General features: G+C 44.0%; 1 protein-coding gene across 1 annotated transcript; it reads right to left on the reverse strand.

The window, feature by feature from the left end:
• Positions 1 to 2733: 2733 nt before the first annotated feature.
• On the reverse strand, positions 2734 to 22552 carry ZC3H12C (zinc finger CCCH-type containing 12C). The gene is made up of 5 exons (XM_010151449.1): positions 21756 to 22552; positions 9213 to 9352; positions 5648 to 5882; positions 4665 to 4771; positions 2734 to 4130 (listed from the first exon to the last, which is right to left on the reverse strand). Exons 1-5 carry the CDS (start codon positions 22448 to 22450, stop codon positions 2734 to 2736), a joined length of 2574 nt encoding a protein of 857 aa, XP_010149751.1. The 5' UTR covers positions 22451 to 22552.
• Between the last annotated feature and the right edge of the window lie 288 nt (positions 22553 to 22840).

A 22840-nucleotide genomic window follows, 5' to 3' on the forward strand; every position in this document is an offset into this window, starting at 1 on the left:
GCTGTGCGCAGCCCCGCGCGTCGCCTCGCGCCGGTTTCGCCACGCGGCTAATTCCGCCGGGGCAGACTGCTACGCGTACGTGGCAGGGAGCATTCCGACGCCCACGTGGGAGGAGAAAAAGACGGGACGCCTCTAGGAGGTACACAGGGTTCTGTTTGTGCTTAAAGGAATTCAACTTTTGGCTGAAGAAAATCCCTACATAGAAAATAAATGTAGAAACCCATTAAAACCACAAATATAATAACTGCATTATTAAAACAGCTGCATCTACACTATGGTGTAGTACTTAAGTGTAATTCAATTTTAAAAAAAATCTTAGTGTACAACTAAGATGAGACCCATTTCCCAGTCCAAACCCCAGCGTCAGCGCTGCATCGATCCCTACATCAAAACACGCTCTACGGATGGCGACCAACCAAATCCAGGGAAAAAAACTGTTGCCAGGGGTGAAGAGGTCCTCTCCCTAACCAGACAACGCGGGACAGATGGCGCAGAGCCCCTCCGGTACGGCGGCAGGGACAGGCGACGGCAGATCCCGCGGCACGTCAGCAGTGGAAGCTGCAGGAGCGCTACGTCCGGAGTTGGTTTGCTGAACATGGTTCAGATTATCGGATATGTCTATAAGCACAATGCTTTTCAGAAGCATTTACTGTATACCCAAACCCTACTCGCTGCAACACACGGTGTCGCACAAGTAGTGAAAACGTCTTCGTAGTCAAAGGTGCTTGGACATCATTTTCAGGCAGCATTTTACCTTTATTTTAGTGGGCTCCCACTACAATGATTTTAGAAGGAAGAAGATGCCAATAGTTTCTTTTTTTTAACAGGTGAAATTGAGACAGACACCTAAATAAATATCTACTTTTACTTGCCTAAGTCTATTCTATGTCTGAAATTGCTAATTTTTAAATAAGGGATAAAATGTTGCCCAAAAGACTAGTTATAGTTACACATTTGTGTTTCTACTAAATCTACAAATCAAAATAGTTCTCAGTTAAAAAGATACAATTTGTATCAACAGTAAAAGGTACTTTCTGGTTCTTCAGGGCCTTACTTTAAATTCCAGCAAGCGTACCAAAAGTATCAGCAGTGATAGTGTAAACTAGTGATTTTTATTTTATTGTTTTAACACTGAACATCGTTACAACGGATGGAAACCCAAAACTGTTGGCAACTGACTGTGTCATGGAAGTACATCTGACATCAACTGCAAAATCTATTTCTATTTTTTCATCTCTCTCTCTAAAAGCTTACGGGGTGCTAGTAAAACCCATGACTTAAAACCAGAAATATCCCTTACTAACACTAAACCAGACTTGGTTCGTCCGTTTCTAAAACTAAGCTATTTGTGGCAAGAATTGGGCCTGCGCGATGCAGCGGGCCAAAACCTACCTTCAGGAGCACACGGGGTTATCTTCTCTCCCCGCAACCCTCCCCTCCCCAGCCCAAACAGAAAGGGGAAAAAAAAAAAGGTTATTCTTCTGAGCTACAACTTCGTTACCATAGTGCAGTTAATAAACGTTGCATATCCTCAACACACAAAACCTCTTCAGGCCAGCCTTGATAAATAGCAAGAAAAATCAAACAGTATCTTAAATATAAAACTTGCATTGAGATAATTAAATTCATTTAAAAACAGGTAAATATTTTATGAAAAGCGTATTTCATCCAGTACACTTGTGCAGCGATACAAAGGGGAAAAAAAAACCCAAACCAAACACGTAAACTGACTGATGGGACCCTGCGATTTCAGGTCCCTGTCTACTGACCAGAAACACAGGGAGCTGGGTAACAACAGGCGCCAACCGGAAGGGGCAGGCCTGGTTTTGGGAGGTTCTGAGCATTTGCAGCTTTTGCCATGTTCAAAGGGGGCTGCAAATTCTCAGCACCTTTGGAAATCAGGCAATAAGGCTTTTGCCTTCTCCATAAATTATTTTTAAAAACCCCAAAACCCCAAACGGTATTTTTTCTTCCTTGGATTGCATCCGATCTTACTGATCGACTGCATCATCAAAACATGCAACTACTTGAACGAAACAAAGCAAATGGAAAGTGCCAGACTATAAATTACTAATACATCGTTACCCATTTCACAGTTAGCTGGTAACTTAATTATTTGTTTAAAAGAATTAGGTCAGTGCTGTAGTAAATCTTTGTTTCCTATAAATAGATGATTATAGCACAAAAAAAAAAAAAACAACTCACAAAACCAACCAACCAACCAACCAGCCATACTTCTGGTGTTGTAAAAAGTTCAAAAGCTTGGCTTGAAAACCACTCGCCCCAAGTAGCAAAATCTTCTACCTGCAGGTTGTTTTCACACCACACAGCCCAAGGACAAACATCCGGCAAGTTAACGCAAACAAAATTCCCAACAACATGTAACAAGGATAGAAAGTGCTGCATATAAACCCCTGATGCACCAAAGATTATAACCAGAGACCGCAGTTTGTTCGCTTTTTTTTTAATATCTATATATATTAATTTAAACTGGAACGTTCTCCAGCTGTGAAAATAGCCATTTAAAAATTTCCCAACTAGACCACAAACCGTATCTGGTACTTCCGATGCATGGGGCTGTACATACAGACTCCAGGGTACAGTATTTCACATAAACGGATTACTATATAACCTCCTTGCCGAGAAGGAGATCCCAAATGCTATTGTAGCAAACCTCCCTCAGCGTCAGAGCTGAGCTGAAAACTACGAGACACCACAAAGATGCATCATCTCTCAAAAACCCAGCTGGGATTTTTCCGCTAAGATGGCTGCGGCGAGCTGCTGAGCGTCCGTCACGTGGGGGTTCTTCTTCATGACGATCCTCACCAGGTCGGGGGGGAAGATGTTGCAGAGGTTTACGTAAACCTTCTCCCGGGTGTCCTGGTGCCTTGGAGGGTCTGGAGGGATTCCGCAGTACGGCACGCGCCAGGTCTGGTCCTGCTGTTCGGGTAAGCTTTGGAAGGCAAACTGCTCGTAACACGGCTGCGTGGGGTTACTCGGCAAGGAGTAGGTCTGCCGGTAGCCGTACGCATCCAGCCCGTACCCCTGCCTATCCCAGCTTCCAAGCCCCTCCTGGCCAGAATAAGGCTTCCTGTGTCTCAGTGGAGAACTGTCATACAAACGCGAGTCTGAAATGCTGTCTATTCTCGTGGAGACGAGGGCTCTCCCCAGATGCATGGCCTTGGAGTGTGCCGAGCTCTGAGATGGGGAGTAGTCGTTCGGACAGCTGGAACGAGCACCGACTGCTGGATGCTGCAGATGCACAGCCAGGTACGGAATCGGAGGTTTGTGGTGATGCTTTGGTTCTTCGTGGCTGTAGCTCTGCACTCGCGTGAGAGGCTCGTGGTAGCTCTGTAGGAAGGGCTGAGTGTTAAGGCGGCCGTGGGGGTGCATATGTTGGCACTTCAAGTTCTCCTCTAGCTGGGGGTCAGGTGAACTCATGTAAGAGCGGTCGCTGTAACCCACGTAGGAGTCACTGCTGCCGCAGCTGACGCTCCCTTCGCTGCTGCAGTCGGAAGCTACAGAGCTAATCCTATAATCTGTGTCCAAGGAGAAGCGCCTTTCGGGACTACGCGGACCAGATAGGCTCAGATTTGAATACGCACTCAGCATAGAGTAATACCCTACATCCACAGGAGACTCGCATTTTGGATACTGATCGTAAGGCATTGGTGTTCCGTGATTTTTGGTTGCCATCATCACTGTAGGATACTGTCCCTGTGGTCTTTGATCCTGAGGTGGGAAGTGAACTCCGGATGGAAGGCCGTTAGTTAAAGGTGCAGTACTTTGGGGTTTTGCAGCAGAGGAACTCGGTATACTTACTAAAGAAGGGACAGACCTGGTTTCCAATTTGTTTTTGGTGGGAAGCTTTTCCTCCAAGTCTTGATAGACCTGAGTCCTTATACTAGGATCTGATTGCCTCTTTGGAGCAGCACGCTTCAGCTCAGAAGTGCCATCATTTTTAGTGCTACAGGGAACACTATTGCTTTTTACCAGTCCTCCTTCACTTGTAGTTTTGGCAGCTGTGCTTCTAGACATGGCACGAAGTTCATCAGCTACAGATCGCTGCGGCTGACTTCCTCTTTCTGGATGATAGTATTTGCATTTGTGTCCATAGGTACATTTCTTCCCTAATAATACAAACATAATCAGATTAAAAAAACCTTGAACCAAAATCTGTTAATTGTCAAACCACAGCAATGGCCCTCATTTAAAGTTTTACTGATGATCTGAATGATCCCACAGAGTCGTAAGACCAGCAGGTTCTGCTTGGTCATTCGGTGGTGTGCCTGAAGGGATGCTCAGTAACTACACTTCAGACAGCTGAATACATCTTCTGGAAGCAAGATTCCTATGACCAAATCACATTAGAAAAGGACTTTCTGCACCCTGCAGATTTCAGGTGACGTTCTGGATCTGTTCCTACCAGTGATTAATGAAGTTGCTCCTTTAGTTCAACTAGTAAATGAAATGTTCTTTAACCAGCACATGAAAAAAATCACTGCAGTTTCCGCCATCAGCTCAGCATTCCGACCATTCCCAGGCTAAGACAACAATGAAAAACCTCTGTTTAAAAGCTTTTATTTTTGGTAGTGTTAAAATAAAGCACGATCTTGGTCCCCAGTCCCAGCAGTACAGAAAACAGACAAGTTCAATCAAATTACCATATGGACACGGTTGCTTCTTATGTTCTGGCACAATAGGCTTCTTCCTAAGAAAATTGTCCAGACTTGGACCATGGCGGCCAAGAGGATCATCGGGAGGCATAAATCTATTAAGGGAAAAAAAAAAGTATTATGGAAGCAAACAACCTTTTCATATTCCTCACGCAACGACCTTACCCTCTGACTTACACCACAACCTGCCACGCTGACATTTTTAAGCCTGGGTACTTTGAAGGCCCCCGCTGTGCTGCAGATACTGCCTGAGGGCTAAGTCATGGAAACAGCCTGTGTGGACACCCCCAGTCTGCTTCAGGTGCCTTCAGTCCAGCTCAGCTGACTGCTCTGCAGCAAAGCAGGGCGGCACATGACCCACCCCTAAAGCAAAGCAAGGGCAGCAGTACAGGCAGCCATTTCTTGGAACGCCACAACCAACTTTGCAACACCGTGCTGACTGCCTAGGACATCCACATTTAGTCACCAAATACAAATGTCTGCTGGGCAGAGCCCTGAGTCCCTCCCACTACAAGAAGCCACCAGGAGTAAGTTCAGTCGACCTGTTGTCTGGGGTATGAAGATACCACAGATGGATCTAAGCAGAGGAGCGAGAGACCTCCTGAGGTTCATTCCAACATGGGCTTTTCTATGACGCTAGGATTTAGGAGTCTAACCACAGGCACTCAAAAATGCTGGCTCAGTATACCAAGAGAATTGGAATATACCACAGCATCCACCAAATACAGCACATACACTGGCATACACCAAAAGAGAAAAAAAATAGCATAAAAAGACAGAAAGTTATTGTCATAAAATCTTTAGCAGAAACCAGAGTTCGAGTGCTTTTAATCAGAAGACCCAATCTATGATTCCAATGTGTTCCTCTTGTTTTCCTACATGTACCTAATGATTTGAGAAATTCATACAAGTCCTCAAACTGTCTTTTCCTCAGTTATTTTTGTGGCACGTATGAAGACAGAATGACTTACTTGTCATTAACAAATGAATACATCAGCAAGCGTTCATCTATGAACTTCTTCCATTCAGGCTTTTCATTAGCCAGATCCCTGTAGTTATCGTTAGAAACAATGATGCCATCTGACTCAAAGGCCAACTTCACTATAAATCGGTCATCGTAGCATACCACCCTCCTCCCCTGCACTCGGCGGGATGGCGTGAACACAAGAATCTTCTCCTTTTCTAGTTTACGCAAGATTTCTTGATCTACAAGGAATAAGAATCGGAAGTTAAAAAACAAAGAGAAAGAAAAGTTTGTTTAATCACCAAAGACATTAGATATGAGGAAGAAAATCCAAGCATTTAGGACTAAACATGTCTTAAATGGTTAGTCCAGCAGAAGCTGTCTGCCCCATGATATCTGAAGTTACTGTCAGCAATCAACTGCCAATACTTGGAAAAAAAAAAACCAAACCACCCGAAAACAAATCAAAACCTCCTGCTCCACACAATTTCTCTAAGACCAACACAGGGGCCTTGTTCATGTTGCTGTGGTTAAAGGAAGCATGACTTATCAAAAAGCCTGGAAAAACTCCTCTGTTTGAGGAGGGAGGAAAAGAAAAATCTTAAATCTTACTGAATGTTTTGGCAAATAGGAGGGCTACACTCAAGTACAGCCAAGGGTTTCCTGTAAGTGAGCTCACTGGTAAAAACAGACCCTTTGTGGTACCCAGCAAGAATCAGATTTTGAAATAATTCCAGCAGCTCACATTAAAGGGATTGTCTCATAAAGGTTTCTGCCCACCAAGAGAAGGGGTTGCTAGTGGTACCCACAAGGACTACAAAACCCACATTCTATACACTCAGGCTCTTCACAAACATTAACAGCATCCCCAAAAAAGATGTCTAATGTCATCCTGTAACCAAAAGCAAATGTAGGGGTCTGTTTGTTTTACTTTGTTCAGCCTGGAGAAGAGAAGGCTCCGGGGAGACCTTATAGCACCTTCCAGTACCTGAAGGGGCTACAAGGAAGCTGGGGGGGACTTTTTACAAGGGCCTCTAGTGACAGGACAAGGGGTAATGGGTTTAAATTGAAAGTGGGGAGGTTTAGATTGGATATCAGGAAGAAGTTCTTCCCGGAGAGGGTGGTGAGGCACTGGAACAGGTTTCCCAGAGAAGCTGTGGATGCCCCATCCCTGGAAGTGTTCAAGGCCAGGCTGGATGAGGCTTTGAGCAACCTGGTCTAGTGCAAGGTGTCCCTGTCCATAGCAGGGAGGTTGGAACTGGATTGTCTTTAAGGTCCCTTCCAACCCAAACCATTCTATGATTCTATGATTACTTTAGCTCCAGTAATGGTTTGGAACATATCTTTCCTTGAAGGGTTTATAGTTTTATATACAAAGACTTAGCAAATCCAAACAGATTTCTCTTTAACCCTGCTAAGTAAATGTGCTTAACATTTTAGCTAATTCCTTCTTGTCCCACACCGTCCATGAATCACCTATCCAAAAGCACTTTCTCTTTCTCTGTGTGGGCCTGGAGATGCTGAGAAGCTTTGAAAGATGGCCTGAAGAGGTTGGTCTGAACGAGGTCTGAACGAGGCTGTAGCACCAGTGCACCTAGCACTCAGACACATCCCCTGCCTCCTAGCTATCACCCTCCTCAGAGAGTGCTATGGAAGAAAAATAAACGAAAAGTTAGGCAACATCTGAAATGGCAGAAGATGCACAGTGAGTATGAGCCACGGCTCTAATAATGGTTTAGATCTCAAATAACTCAACTGTTCTGTAGCACAAGAAACTCGACAGGAAACATGTTCCATCTAGGGGAAAAAAAAAAAGACTCCAACAGGAAGAAATACAGCACTAATATTACATATAAGCAATATACTTGATACAAGCATTTATCTGCTTAGTAGAAAAAGCACAAGTTTTTAACTGAAACCCAACCTTTTTGTATGCACACATCCTCCCATGTGGTAGATGTGCTAGAGTCTGATGTAAGGTGATTCTTTTCTCCTCACTAAGAAAGAATTAGAAAATGTGCCGTGTGACGATGCAGCTGCTATTTAATACAAGAAGCTTCTCTAGAACAACCCTCACATCAGTCATCTAAGACGTTTTCAAAATTCCAGGTGGCTGCATATTTCAGGTGTGCGTCTCTGGGAGTGTCAGCAGAATGTATTCCACAAAAGTGGTGGCACACACTCTCCCCGCGTCCTGATAAGAAAACTGAAGAACCTCTGTTTTACATAAAATACAATAAATTTCTTTGATCTTCCTCCCTTTTTCAGGGTCCATGATGATACACATCAAACCGATTTTTCTTTGCGAGACAACTGGTCAATTCTAAGTCTTGCTGCTTTCTTGAAACTCCTTCTGGGGCTTCTAGCCCTATGCACAGCTCTAGCAGATGTCAACAGTTTATTTCTACATAGCCAAATCTTTATAGCTGATGCTAACTTCTCATGCCACCAACACTGGTACAGTGTGAAAGCACGGCTTCAAGAGAAAGGCTCCACACTGCCTGTGATGAGGGGAGAACAGCAGCTTTCCAAACATTGTCTTGCCTTAACACAGTATGTTCTAAGGGCAAATGAAATGAAGTCTTGTGAAGATCTTCCCAGATATTTGACAAAGCACGCAGTTATCAAAACATGCTTCCATATGCTTTTAGAAGCCATAGCTACTACTTCCAAAAGCTTTCCCCTTTTAAAGGTAGCCATGGGCAAAAAAAAGCCAAAACAATTCCCCCTGCCCCCAATATTCTAGGGCTTTTTTTAACCCTAAATTCTCCTCTGCTTCAACTTCAGGGCAGAGGGAATACAACTCTCCAGCCTTCACACAGAATCAATTCATTTGATCAAGAAAGAAATGCCTCCACCAACTACTTTTCTAGATAGACAGGTTCAAAATTAAAATTTTCAAAGGCAATTTGTTAACAATTTTCAGTTGTTAACAGCAATGATGTAAAGGGGAACTTCTTCCCGGAGAGGGTGGTGAGGCACTGGGACAGGTTGCCCAGAGAAGCTGTGGATGCCCCATCCCTGGAAGTGTTCAAGGCCAGGCTGGATGAGGCTTTGAGCAACCTGGTCTAGTGGAAGGTGTCCCTGCCCATGGCAGGGGGGTTGGAACTAGATGACCTTTAAGGTCCCTTCCAACCCAAACCATTCTGTGATTCTATGAACTGTTCCCTTTCTGCCAGGATAACTCCGTAACCCTAAGCGTGGGCAGTGACTCACCGCAGGTGACTGGCAGACAGGCCAACCTGGCACAATCTCCTCACCACGAGCAAGATCACCCGGTGAATCACTGACTTCAAACCTCTTCACTGCCAATGCTACATGGGCGTAACAACTTTTAAAACTGGCAGTTACATTCTTCAAGAAATAAGCAGCAACTTCAACGGAAAATTTATCAGGTGAGCAGAAAAGGAGGACTTGGAGAGGGCATTGCTTTGTCTTTTTCCTTCCTGAAGATGGCAATGAAGTTACTGCACCAAAGAAACTTTCTGTTACAGTCCTTCCTTTCATTGGAGCAGTAGCACTCATGCCATGCAGAGCATCAAACAGACCAGCAAAGGTGGAACAGAGCTTACCTGTGATAAGAGCATCAGGCCTTGACTGTTCTTTTCTCCATGCTGGCACAAACACTGTAACATCCTTGTGGCCTCTTTCCAAAAACCAGTCTACCGCCAATTTGATTCCTCGACAAGAAAATACTTCTTTGTTCCCGTGGCTGAAACACACATTAAAATTCCTTATTCTATGACTTTGCTATTCTACGGCTGCCAACGGAGCACAGCACAACGCGGATCTCAAAGCCGTGCTCTTCACTTGCGCCGTGGTTTTTAAAGGCAGCTGGGAGTCAGTCAGAGCCTTGCCCAAACATTGCCATCACCTGCAAAATGGTCTGGGAGAGGGATACCAAATGTGCCAAACGTTTTTAGCATGTGTACGCAGATTTGACAAGTAAGGAAAAACATAAGTAGAGTGTTAAAAATCCTCATAGCCCAACCCAAAGCACAGGGTATAACAGGTGCCACGGAGACCCTCATGAGGGAAAGCAGGAGGCCTGAAATACCTAACAAGAGAGTGCAATGTGTTTAGGAAATGCCAGCAGACGGGCATGGACCCCGGGTGTGCACGGCGGCAGGGGAGGAGACAGCACATCCCTGCTGCTGGAGCTCCGTGATATCCCAGCTGAACAGAGGAGAAACACTCCAAGGCCGAGGGGGTGGAAGGCACTCTGCAGGGTGGATTAGCCAAATTGGAGAGACTGTCCAAAGCCAACAAGAATTTGCCAGACTAAGAATTTGCTTAGTACTGCACTTCAGAAGGAGAAATTAATTATGTATTAAAAAAGCCATGGAGAGACTGTTCAGCAGAAACGGATCAGACACAAACAAAAGAAAAGATGTGCATCTGTTGTGCAATAACCGTCTGAGGTAAGGCAAGAGACGCAATTATGTCATTTTCTAAAGGCAGATGAGTCCTCAGCCAACTTCTACATCCAGTTTCGGGCACAACATGTTACAAAAGACACAGAGGAACTGGAAAGAATACAAGAGAAAGTGGAACAAGACCTATGGGGAAAGGCAGAAGGAAGTGCTTTTAATCGGGAGAAAAAAGGCAGCCTGTGGAGGAACAAGACAATCTTCAATACTCAGGAGGTAATTAAAATATAATCACAGAATGGTTTGGGTTGGAAGGGACCTTAAAGATCATCTAGTTCCAACCCCCCTGCCATGGGCAGGGACACCTTCCACTAGACCAGGTTGCTCAAAGCCTCATCCAGCCTGGCCTTGAACACTTCCAGGGATGGGGCATCCACAAAATAGAGGACAACAGTCAAAGGACAGGAAAGTCCTTAACTAGCACAAGGAACAGGACAGATCAATGGGAGAGTCTGCCCATAGATTTTTGGGATCTCCTCACCGGACACAAATCAGACGGGTCGTCTGGGGCCAGTCTGGGTTCTCCATACACAGGAGGAGATGAGCGACTTTTCGGAGGTCTCCCTCAACACCACAGTTCTATGTAGCAGAAGACACACATGGGCCTGGCAGCAAGCCTTTACCTTTGGCTTGGCTGGCTTGTTGTGTAGAGCGCGTATGCCACAGGCTGCTTTCCAGAAAGGTTATTTCTGTGTGGAGTAAAAAAAAAGTAGGTGACAGTATGTTGATGGACAGACACTGGGATCCTGAAAGTTCATCCTACTTGCATGTTTTGAGGTAAATAAAACCAGCAGAAAGTTAGCTAAACCACTTTTTTTTTTTTTTTCAGTAGGAACATTTTAAAGTAACTGCTATTTCCAGCTTTCTAAGACACAGCAGTGCCATACGTTCCTTGATACTTTGAGGATGCTTGAGTAATTGTGCAATGGATGAAGTGACACAGTAAAAGTAAGAAAAAGTTTGAAACACAGTTCAGGTTCCAGAAGCCAGTGAAGGAGAAGGTTTACATGTTCATCTGTATCTTGGTGTTGAGAGGGAATGAGTCATGGCCCACACCTCTCACAAAGCATCATCCTCAGCAGAGGCTGTGCGGAAGGTCACAGGCCACAAACAAAATAAAAAAAAGAAAAAAGGGGAAAAAAAATACCCCACTACCATTATCTAGATTTCAGCAAGGAACAGTACTACTTCCTCTTCTAACGATGCTGATGACAGGACCTGGAAGCATCATCATACACTAAGATATTGCAATTGTTGCCTGCTACTATAATCAAGGTTTCTAGATTTTAGCTGACATAGGGTACTACAAGGATCATTTAAGTCCATCCTCTGTGCCTATAGGACTACACTAGGAACATTTGGTGAAGCACTGGAACAGGCTGCCCAGAGGAGCTGTGGATGCCCCATCCCTGGAAGTGTTCAAGGCCAGGCTGGATGAGGCTTGGAGCAACCTGGTCTAGTGGAAGGTGTCCCTGCCCATGGCAGGGGGGTTGGAACTAGATGACCTTTGTGGTCCCTTCCAACCCAAACCATTCTGTGGTTCTATGATTGGCAGGAGCAAGACATCTATGTATCTTAATATCCTGATTAGCTATGGGTATAGCCCTCTGCAATAGTATGTTCCCTGTTTTGTACGGTAATATCATCTAATACAGTCTTGTAATAACAAAACACATATCAATATTTTTTCTAGGCATTGTTTTATACTACACAATTATTCTTGTGCTTTTCTGGCTGAAGAGTAGTGTCTTCATGTATTTCATAACTTCCCAGGAACGGGAAACCAATCCACACACAGCTATGTCACATTTCAAGTGCACACGCACACATGTATAGAAGAAATGGCCAACAGTATTTCCAGCCATGGCAAGTCTAAACACATATTCCCCCCCACAACACAAAATCAGGACACTAGGGTGCATTCAGTAGGCAGTGGGCGGCCATAAGGCCCCCTTTGAAAAGTCTGAGATACAAGAAGTCACTGTTCCTGCTATCAGCAGGTCATGTGCAACCATAAACATATTCCAATCCAGTTTAAAACAGTTGGGAAGGGCTTGTTCCAGCTACTAAATTCCAATGAAATCACTGCACTGTTATTACTCTAAACAATCTCCATGGTTTCAAATGGAGACTGAAACTGGATTTCACTTTTCACTCCTGACAGTGAACAAGCATTTTGTTAAACTCTGTTTTAGTTACAGTAAGTTTCTTCCTGTAAGTCTGACAAATGATTTCTGGAATGAAATCCTGACCTCTCTGAAGAAATGGACATTTCTTGCCTATTGCTTTCCACATAGTTGGAATTCAAGCCACAGTTTTAAAGGCAGAGGGAGGACCAGGCAGTTCAGCTCCTAAGTTTTCTCTTGCCTAATACAGGTCATTACAATTTTTTCATCCAGAGCATACACTTTAAATATACTTAAACTCTAAGAAACAGAAATGGGAAATGCTTTACATACTAGCTTTTCTGCATTGCTGAGCAAGTGGATTTATAGCTCATACAAATCACATTTTCTTCCGCTCCCTTTCAGACACATGCCTAAGCTGGTATTTGAGTGGATACAAATTCCAAGACATTAAATGAGTAGTGTGAAAGTCTGTGAAAAAGACATGCAATTAAAATTTGTTCTTTTCTTCTGTTTTGTTGTCATGCAGATCTGATGCTCTCCTTTTTGTGATCTTTGTGCTTTATCAGCTTTGCGATACATCACATGGTGAAAAGACTGAAATCACGCTTCTTCCTCTGACTTTTTTTCCTTCTGATTAGTTGTAAAGAGCAGGACAAATGTTTGTACTTCTTTGACAAGAAACTTTCTTCTAAAAATCTCTTCCCAGTTATGACAAGTATGTGAAAGCTCAGAGCAGTCAGGATGACAGCTGTAGGCCTAGAGGAGACATTGGTGCATTCTGCTTTGGTTCTTCTGCTTGCTGACCACATTTAACCTACCACTCTGAGTTGAAGCAAGATAAAGTATATTCCTTAAGAAGTATCTATTTCTCTTTCATGCCACGCACGAACGATTCTTTTTATCACCACTTTTATATTTGGCCTGTTGATAGCTGTGGTTTTAAAAGAAAAAACAAAGGCAATAGAACACTTCCTGAGCAAAAATCGATCAAGCATTTTCTAGGCTAGCAGAGTTAGTACGAAGTGGCAAAATACGATGAGAACACTTTAATTTTCTCTGTTACCTTCCTAGCCCCCTGATCAGATTTTCAAGTGAATAAGTCTTGAAAAGAGCTGTGGTATACTCCTGTGACACTGACTACTTACAACGGTTTCAAGACTTCTGACAGGCTCTAACACACTATTCAAACCAACACAGTGCTCCTGGAGTTTGAAAGATACAGAAGACATACACACTGGTGACAAGAGACGCTGAGCTGAGGTCATGTCGGTTGTAATATATACACAGGTTTTTGCGCAACTGAAATCCGGTCACATCAAGGTGCTTCCCATGTAAAAACTACTGATTAAAAGCAGGAACAACGAAAACACGATCAGCCTAGTAAAATTTAGAGTTACCAAACTATTTTCTTCTATCATGCTACAGGAGGAAACCAGCGTCCAGTCCATAGCGTAAAGATAAGAATTTCCATCCTGCATCAGATTAGCCACTAGCATCATCTCCTCTTTTTTTTTTTTAAAAGCTCCACTCATTTCCTAATCACAATAATAATTTGTCTCAAAGTATTTCTCAGTAACCTGGGTCTTCTGTCAGTCCTGCATTTGTTCCTTCTATATACATTTTGGTGCCGACACGAAACGGATGAAACAGTTCCCACATGGTTTTGTTCTTCCATCAGCCCATGACAAATTCCTCCAATGCTTTGAGGTCTTTCAAGGAAAAAGAGCCTTGGAAACCGTTTCGTCTGTAGGGCTCCCAAGGCTGGGGCACTGAGCACAGGAAGCGCAGTCGCCAGCCAGACACGCGTGCGGGTGTCCGACCGAGCAACAGTCACTCAGTCAGGGGTGAAAACGGGCAAAGGGAAGTTACGCTCAAATCTGCCAGTGACAAGTTCTTAGCCACATGATCGCTACTTGTTGGAAAAATATTTTTATCTATTCCTTAATGCGACTTCTCAAAATAACCTAAAACCAAGTCAGACTACCACGAAAATGCTGCATCAGCCAGCCAGTGCCACTGAAAGATGAATGTCTGCATCAAGGTACCACCACATCTACCGAGCTCAGCGACACGCACGCTCCGAAGAGGCTCATGCAGCTAAACTGTTAGCCAGTTATAATACATATGCAGTCACGCTGACAGATGAAAACTACATCTGGCACAGATGAGACAGATCAAATCATCCTTTGGCTGACACCGCAGGAAGTAATTTGCAGTTGTGGAAAAAAGCCTACGTAGACAGGGGATCAGCAAACCTTTCAGTACAGCGCAGTGACCTGCCTCGCGGTCCCTCCTGGGGGACAAGACTCAGTTGCCTCAACAGAGATGCCTAATGCTGGTTTAGGCACCTTTGGGTATCTCACACCTCCTCCAGCTCAGTGCCACTCCGGAATGGCACCGAGGTCTCTTTCATGTCAGGCCCGGGTCTATGTTTCTGATACCACAAAGCACCTAGAAGGTCCACAGCTGGAGGGATGATTGGGCACAAAAGAAAACTGTAAAATACCTGTTGTAAGTGGGAGTGCATTTAGATAAAAAACAAAAGCCTCAAATCAGTGTCTTTCTCTCACAACTAAGAACGAAGTATGCAGTGGTTATCTCACGTTTCGTTTTCCCTTGTGCAATGAAGTACCATCAAGCGCCATTTAAATATGCAGAAGCAAGTGAATAAAGTAGTTAAAATTTTCCCACTGTCTTTGTAACGAACAACTCTGTTCAACTCTGTTCCTTATTTTGGAAGGCTTGGTCGTAAAAGCCTGACTTTGATTCCAGCAGGGAGAAGTATCACAGCAATAACCACGTTTAGGCAATTTTCAGCATCCCAACCTTACCCTTGAAAAGGACAAGCAAAGGAAAAGCACTGTGCATACGTGCTGCAGTGTCTTTCTCTCTTCAGAAGGAACTCCTTCTCTCTGCACCTCAGCAATAAAGGGAAGTCTTAAAATGAAGGGGCAAAAGAGAACCTCAAAACCTTGCCTCTGCTGCCTCATGGAGAAGCAGGACCTTTGCCCCCTATTCCAGGCCACAGTGGCTCAGCTGAGGAAGCCAAGGACGCGTGAAGAGCAGGTCCAAGACCACACTGGAGAGCTGACAGAACTAGGGGTGAATAGTCCACTATCTGCTGTTGCTAGATGGCCACAGATCATCTTCTTTTGCTTACCTCAGGGATGTAAAGGGAAGATTTAGGGTAGTTTAAAGCTCACCACACAGGGATACAAAACTACTATTGACTGAAGCGTGTTATTTATCTACGCTGTGCCGTTTACACTAAGTAAGGTTCCGATTGCATTTTTACATGAATGGACAAATGCCTTTCTTACTCATGTGGGCTAGGATTCTAAATGAAGATTTTGCATTGCAACTTCATCATCTACATGCAATAACAACAAAAAAAATTCCCACCTAATGAAGCAACGTTAGGGCTACACAGTCCTCTAGAAAGCCAACACAGCTCTCTGCTCAGGTATGGCATGACTGAAACCCTTGTCACGGAATCACGGAACGGTTTGGGTTGGAAGGGACCTTAAAGATCATCTAGTTCCAACCCCCTGCCATGGGCAGGGACACCTTCCACTAGACCAGGTTGCCAAAGCCTCCTCCAGCCTGGCCTTGAACACTTCCAGGGATGGGGCCTCCACAGCTTCTCTGGGCACCCTGTTCCAGTGCTTCGCCCCCCTCTCCGGGAAGAATTTCTTCCTGATATTTAATCTAAACCTCCCCACTTTCAATTTAAACCCGTTACCCCTTGCCCTGTCACTACAGGCCCTTGTAAAAAGTCCCCCCCAGCTTCCTTGTAGCCCCTTCAGGCACGGGAAGGTGCTATAAGGTCTCCCCGGAGCCTTCTCTTCTCCAGGCTGAACAAGCCCAACTCTCTCAGCCTGTCCCCATAGCAGAGGGGCTCCAGCCCTCTGAGCATCTTCGTGGCCTCCTCTGGACTCGCTCCAACCAGTCTATATCCTTCTTATGTTGGGAGCCCAGAGCTGGATACAGTACTCCAGGTGTGGTCCTATCCCTCACTCCAGCCTCACTCTCAGCTTTGGGACAGGTCTATCAAGAGCTCCACAGCTCCTGCAGGGGATTATCGAATTTGCTGTTCAGCTCTGATTTTAAGTTTACACACGCACAGAAAAATTAGTCTTTGATTTTGTGCGTTAGGCTTAAATACACAGTCATCTTTCCTCTTCTGGAAAATGATTAAGTCAATACCATGACAGCTGGAATCATGAAAGAACAAGACCAGATTTGAAGCATCCCTTTGAAACTAAATGGCAATTCTTGAAGTCAGAGCCTGAAAAGCCACCTTTCTGCTATTCTGTTGAAAGAGGGGGGTTGCTTTGGTTTTAAAACTTTAACCAATTCATATTTTCAGCCAATATTGGAGCTTTATACTTGAAATACACAAGATGCATTTGATCAACCGTTTTCAGCTTAAGGCACAAATGGCAAGCAATGCCATCTCTAAGCATAAGAGAAGCTTTCCAAGCATTAGCAAAAGGCAGAAAACCTGAGAGTGGGGGTTTGGTTGTGTGTTTTTGTTGGTTTTTTTTAAACTACAGCTTGGTAAAGCAGATTGTCTGGAAGAGGAATGGTCAGCAGACTAGACCAGCACACACACTGGTTCCAGCTGGCCGGACTAAGTTACTCTGGCCCAAGCCTTGTTCTGCACTGCCCCCAAGGAACTCACAAATCCAGTCATCATCAGTTGACTAAATGCAGCCACTTACACAACTATGAACATCCAGTCACATCATCAGACTCATCCTTCCTCCTTTGTGTCGGACCTAGCTGTTCTCCCAGCCACAAAAAAACCAGGTTTCATTTATAGGTCTAATGGAAAAATAATCCTGATTTCCTGTTGTGCCGTGTCCCTCGCCCCTGAATTAGGAAGCTGAATCAATTCAATCTGCAGCTACACAGTCGCAAGATGAGATGCAGGTAGGAAAGCAACCCTGGCAGTGAGATAGAGGCAAAGCTGAAAGTAAGTCACTCTGTGTCACTCATTAGATGTTTTGTGAAACTTTATCCTTAATTAGTCATGCAGTGGAGAGACAGGACAGCATATAGTGTCTGATCCTTCCAGAAGAGGACAAGTGTCTCATCTTGCTTGTATTACTGGACATCACTCACCCCAACCTTCTCCACATAACTTCAACCCTCCCCCCCCGGCCCCATTAAATACGTCCCTTAAAGGATAATTGGCAGTTCTTATCTAGAATAATTCTAGTAGTAAACACTATCATCAAGTACATCCATCAGACTACATGGTAGTAAGAATATAGATCACAGTCTGCACGTTTCTGTGAGAACATGAGAGAGCTCTCAAAGGTATCACTCAAAATGCTATCTACAGTCTTGCTTAGGGCACAGGCCTGTTTCCTGTTAGCAACTCCTAAGTGAGCTCGTTGGCCACAGCTTGGAAAACTGAAGAGGAAAGAAAATAATAGATTGTGCCAATTTACTCCTAACAGGACCCTGGATATTTAGATACAGAAATTTGATCAAGATTGTCTGAACTGCAGGTGAATTCCTCTACCTTTGCCACTGCCTTGAACATTGTTCTTTTACATGTAAAAGCTGAAATCTTCCCTTTTAAAGTGCTTATTTACTATCACCTATTTTCTTGAAGGGGAAGGGACAGATCCTGCCAGTAAACAACTGGTTGCATGGCTGGTGTCAGCAGCAGGGACTCATCTTTTACAAACACGGGACTGGCTTTCATAATCAAAGACAGGTTTCGAGGCAAAGGTGGGATCCATTTAAAAAAAGCATCTTCTCCAACTGGCTAACCAAAAGCAGAGAAAAAGTGTCTTTGCCAACAGGCTGTCCAACACAGCAAGACACGAGCAATCCAGGAAGTTTCTGGAGCACATTGATTATAACTTCTTAACATGGGTGACTGAGGACCCAAGGAGCGAACCTGCTGGACATCATACTTAGGAACAAGGAAGAACTGGTCAGAGATGCGAAGGTCAGGGGCAGCTTTGGCTGCAGTGACCATGAGTGGTGGAATTCAGGATCCTGTGAAGAGCAAAGCAAAAAGCAGAATCACGACCTCAGGATAGCAGACTCTGGCCTTTCTGGAGAATCCCATACAATGTGACCCTGGAGAGAAGAGGGGCCCAGGAGAACTTGTTGATTATCAAGGACCATATCTGCTAAGGTCAAGATTGGTCCACCCTGATGAATGGGAAGTTGGGCAAAGGTGACAGGAGGCCTGCATGGATGACCACTGGTGCTCCTGAGAAAAGTCAGATATAGAAAGGAAGAATACACGAGATGGAAGCAGGGACAAATGATGCTGGAGGAATATAAAAACAATATCCAAGCATTCCAGGACAGGGTTAGGAAAACTGAAGCTCACCTGGGGTTAAACCTGGGGAGAGATGTGAAGGACAAGGAGAATGGCTTTAAAAATATATCAGCTGCAAAAGGCAGGCAAGGAAAAAAAAAAATGTGAGTCTACTGCTGAACAGTGAAGGGGACGCCGTGACAAGTAATACGGAAAAGCTAAAGGTACTCAATGCATTCCTTGGTCGGTCTTAACTGGCCATCAGGAATCCCAGGACTTTGAGACCCAGGCGAAAGTGTGGAGCAAGGAAGACCTTCCCTCCACAGAGGTTAGGGAACACTGAAATGGAACACTCCCAAGGTGCTGGGTCTTGATGGGATGCACTTAAGGGTGTTGAGGGAGTTGTCTGATAACACTGTGAGGCTACTCCTGGCAATCTTTGAAAAGCTGTGGTGACTGGGGATGTTCCTAGGACTACAGGAGAGCAAATATGTCTTCTATTTCCAAGGAAGGCAAGAAGGATAATTCAGGGAACTACAGGCTGGTCAGGCTCACCTTGATCCCCGCAAAGGTGATGGAGCAAATCCTTCTGGAAGCCTGTTCCTAACAGGTTATGTATGTTGGGTGAAGGTGATTGGGAACAGTCAGCATGGACTTAGGAAGGGGAAATACACCTGACTAATCTCACAGCCTTCTATGGTGAGATGACTGGCTCAGTGGATTAGAACAACAGTGGATGCTGTTTATTTTGGCTTTAATACAGCATTTAACAGTCTCTTGTAACATCCTCACTGACAAACTAATGAAGTATGGGCAAGATAAGGGGACAGAGAGGTAGACTGAAATGCGGCAGAACTGCTGCCTTCAAAGGGTTATGACCAGTGGCAATAAAGTCCAGCTGGAGGCCAGTCAGTATTGGTGTACCCCAGGGATTAATAGTGGTGCTTAAAATCTTTGTTAACGACCTAGATAATGGGACAGAGTGCACCCACGGGAAGTTTGCAGAGAACACCTAGCTGGGAGGAGACACCAGATGGGAGCCTGGCAGGGTAGAGAAATGGGCCAACAGGTACCTCAGCAAGTTCAACACAGGGCAGTACCGCTCCTGTACCTGGGCAGGACTAACAGCAGGCATCAGTACAGGTCAGGGGTCAACCAAGTGGAAAGCAATTCTGAAGAGAATAACCTTGGGGTTCTGGTGAACATGAAGCTGACCACGAGCCAGCAGTGTACATCTGCAGCACAGAAGGCAAACAGTCTCCTGGGCTGCATTAGGAAAAGTGAGGTGATCCTTCCCCTCTGTTCAGCCTTGGTGAGACACATCTGAAGTCCTGGGTTCAGCTCTGGGCTCCCCAGTATAAGACAGACACAGACAATACTGGAAAGAGTCCAGTGAAGGACAAAGTTAATCAAGGGACTGGAGCACCTGTCATATGAGGAGAGGTTGAGTGAGCTGGGACTGGAGAAGGGAATGCTGAGGAGAGATCTTATCCATGTGTATAAATACACAATGGGAGGGAATAAAGAGGACAGAAACTGACTTCTCACTGGTGTCCAGTGACAGGACAAGAGACAATGGGCACAAACTGGAACACAAGAAATGCTGTTTAAACGTTAAAAAAAGCGCAAACTTTCTTACAGTGAGGGCACTGAAACAATGGCCCGGAGAATATGTGGAGTCTCCATCCCTGGAGACATTCAAAACCCAACTTGACACGACGTTGAATTGACACTGCTCTGTGCAGGAAACTCAAATAGATCTCCAGAGGTCCCTTCCAAACTAAATGATTCTGTGATGAAATTTGGTAGAAAACAAGTAAAGGCCTGTTAATTTGATTCTTGGATACAGAAAGACTGTTTTATTAATAATGTTTTATGGCTCTGTAGCATGCACAGCATGCATTTGTATTTGGCTCATTTGATGTAGGTGGGCAAGACAGTAAATTGAGCATAGGGAGGAAGGTCCTAAATATTTATGCCAATAGCGGAATAAACATTAGGGAAAACTGACTGTTCTGGAGCTACTTCTGGAATGTGTTCCGTGCAGTTTGTGGGAGAAGTTGAACCAAAGTCCACCCACCAAGTCTGAGCTGTGCTAACTAGCTAAACACTTACACAAGTGTTTTGGATTTATGTGAAATACAATCCAAACCCATTTTTGAAGTCTCTGGACAACTTCTTGGTTGAATACCAGAACACTGTTTGTTCAACTGGACATACTTCCTTTACAGCTCAAGCTGAACAATAAGATTAGGAATGACATGTCAGCTATAAAGAATGCAGAGGAATACCCCATCTACAAATAAGCAATAACCTTGCTTTACGGACTAACACACCTATTTAAATAAACAAAAGCTCTCATATTGCCATAGGAAAGAGCTGTATTTAAGTTTCATTTTTAAAAAGCCTCATTTAAAGGTAATTGACTTGATTAGGAGCTAAAAAAACCTGGGCCTTTAGCCCAGAAATGTCTTGCATGAACTTTTATTACTAAGCTAATGAAAACCACGTCAAGTCATCAGAAAACTAAAATTGACCTTTTAAACCATGGTGCAAGTAATCAGATAATCCTTATGAGTTACTCAATTAGTTACTAATCAGTTTGCCATTTAATCATTTATATAGCCATTAAAAACCATCTCTCAGAATGTCTTTCTGCAATTTCCATCTCTCTCATCACTGATGAAGCATGAACCTCTCGCCTCCCCACAGACGAGTTTCTTGGCATGCACCTAGATGACTGGGGTGAGGATGGGTGAATGCTGTACATAAATGTGTTATCTGTGGGCACATAAGTGAAAATCTAAAGCACAGTAACCTCAGGAATTAATGGCAATACAACCTAACTCCAAATCTGAAGACCAAATTTACAGACAGACCAGTTATCATAGAATAGCCTATCAAGAAGTACCCCTCAAGCCTCTTAATTCTAAATCACTGTTTTATAATCTTAAGGAATCTTACATTTGCTTTAACCTCCTGGATGTAACTGGCTCACGAACGGTCTATACCAATGGTCCCTACTAAAGGTTTACCAAGTATACCAAAAATTAGTTATGCACTAGACTGGCAGATGGAAGGAGATGGCTGAACTCTGACAGACCTCTAGTCTGATTACAAGATTGGCAGACAGTGTGAGGGACAAATGTGCTTGTTAGAGAACCTGCACACAGGTTTAGGCACTTATATCAAACATCAGTGCTTGAACGGGACAAGGTCATTCTGTTTCCATTTAAATATAAAAGCAAAAGCTTCATGGTCACATACCTCATTGCAACATTGCTGCCATCAATAACTATTGGCCTCAGGTTGTCACCGTCCTCTGTCACATCCTCCTGCAGTGGAGACTCTGACCTCTGAGACTCTATGGAAGACGTTTCACGCATTACACTAGTGTTAGCATTAGTTACAGTCTGATCAGTCTCAGTTTTATTCCCGAGTTTGACAAGTTCTCCCAAAATATCATTTATTAAAGCATCAGTACCAAGTTTATTTAGTACAAGTTGAACCTGCTCTTCAGAGTAACCCAACTTAAGTGCAAACTCCAGTTTGGTTTGATATTCTTTCACCACATCAGGGGGCTTTTTGACTTCCTTAGGTACTATCTGAGCCTCTTCTATCCTAAAGTCTTGCAAGATTTCATTTCTTTTTAGTATATGAGGCTCTAAGCAAGGAGATCGGCACAGTTGTCGGTGAGTCTTCGGCAATAAATGTGATTCTGATGCAGAATTATTCAGTCTCTCTGAATCATTATCTGAATTTGTGCCTTCTTCAGAGTCACAGCTGGAGCTTCCAGACGTCTCTTCAGATGCTTCCTTGTCTACATCTTCTTTTCTAGAATTCACCTTATCCATCGTTGGCTTCTCCGCCATTGACCAAGGTACAATTGCATTTATTTGTGTGCCAGTGCTCCCCACATAAAGGTGGCCTAAGTCATGCCCCAGATGATCCTTCAAGCCCATGAAGCTGCTGCATGTACTTGACTCCACTTTGCTGTTTTTCTTGTATTCCTGAATATAAAGGGTTCCGTATTCCTAAAGAGAGAATAAAAATGTTGCAAATGGTTACACATTTTACTTGTTTTGTATTTTCTTGCTGTTTCCTCAGAACTGCATTTATTCTCTCCCAGCAGAGAAATACAGCTTAAAAAAACAAACCAAGCCAAAACCCACCACCATGGAAAACTTTCGGGGAAAGTATTTCCTAAGGAACATCCATAGCTAAGTGATCAACCGATCATTTGTTTTCAGAGCGCAGTGAATGCTTTTACTTCAAGATTTCTAGCAATAGGTTTATGAAAGAATGGGAAACCAGACACTGTAAGTTTACCTACTGTAACATGAAGAACTATT

The sequence above is a fragment of the Eurypyga helias genome, unplaced genomic scaffold (assembly GCF_000690775.1).
Source record: "Eurypyga helias isolate BGI_N326 unplaced genomic scaffold, ASM69077v1 scaffold13175, whole genome shotgun sequence".
Taxonomy (NCBI): domain Eukaryota; kingdom Metazoa; phylum Chordata; class Aves; order Eurypygiformes; family Eurypygidae; genus Eurypyga; species Eurypyga helias.

Coding starts and splice junctions, on each gene's coding strand:
- ZC3H12C (XM_010151449.1), bottom strand. CDS start 22,450: ATGGGCTTGAAGGATCATCTGGGGCATGACTTAGGCCACCTTTATGTG. Junction 9,353..21,755: donor GGCAGCAATGTTGCAATGAG/GTATGTGACCAT, acceptor TGTGTGTTTCAG/CCACGGGAACAAAGAAGTAT. Junction 4,131..4,664: donor GAAGCAACCGTGTCCATATG/GTAATTTGATTG, acceptor TTGTATTATTAG/GGAAGAAATGTACCTATGGA.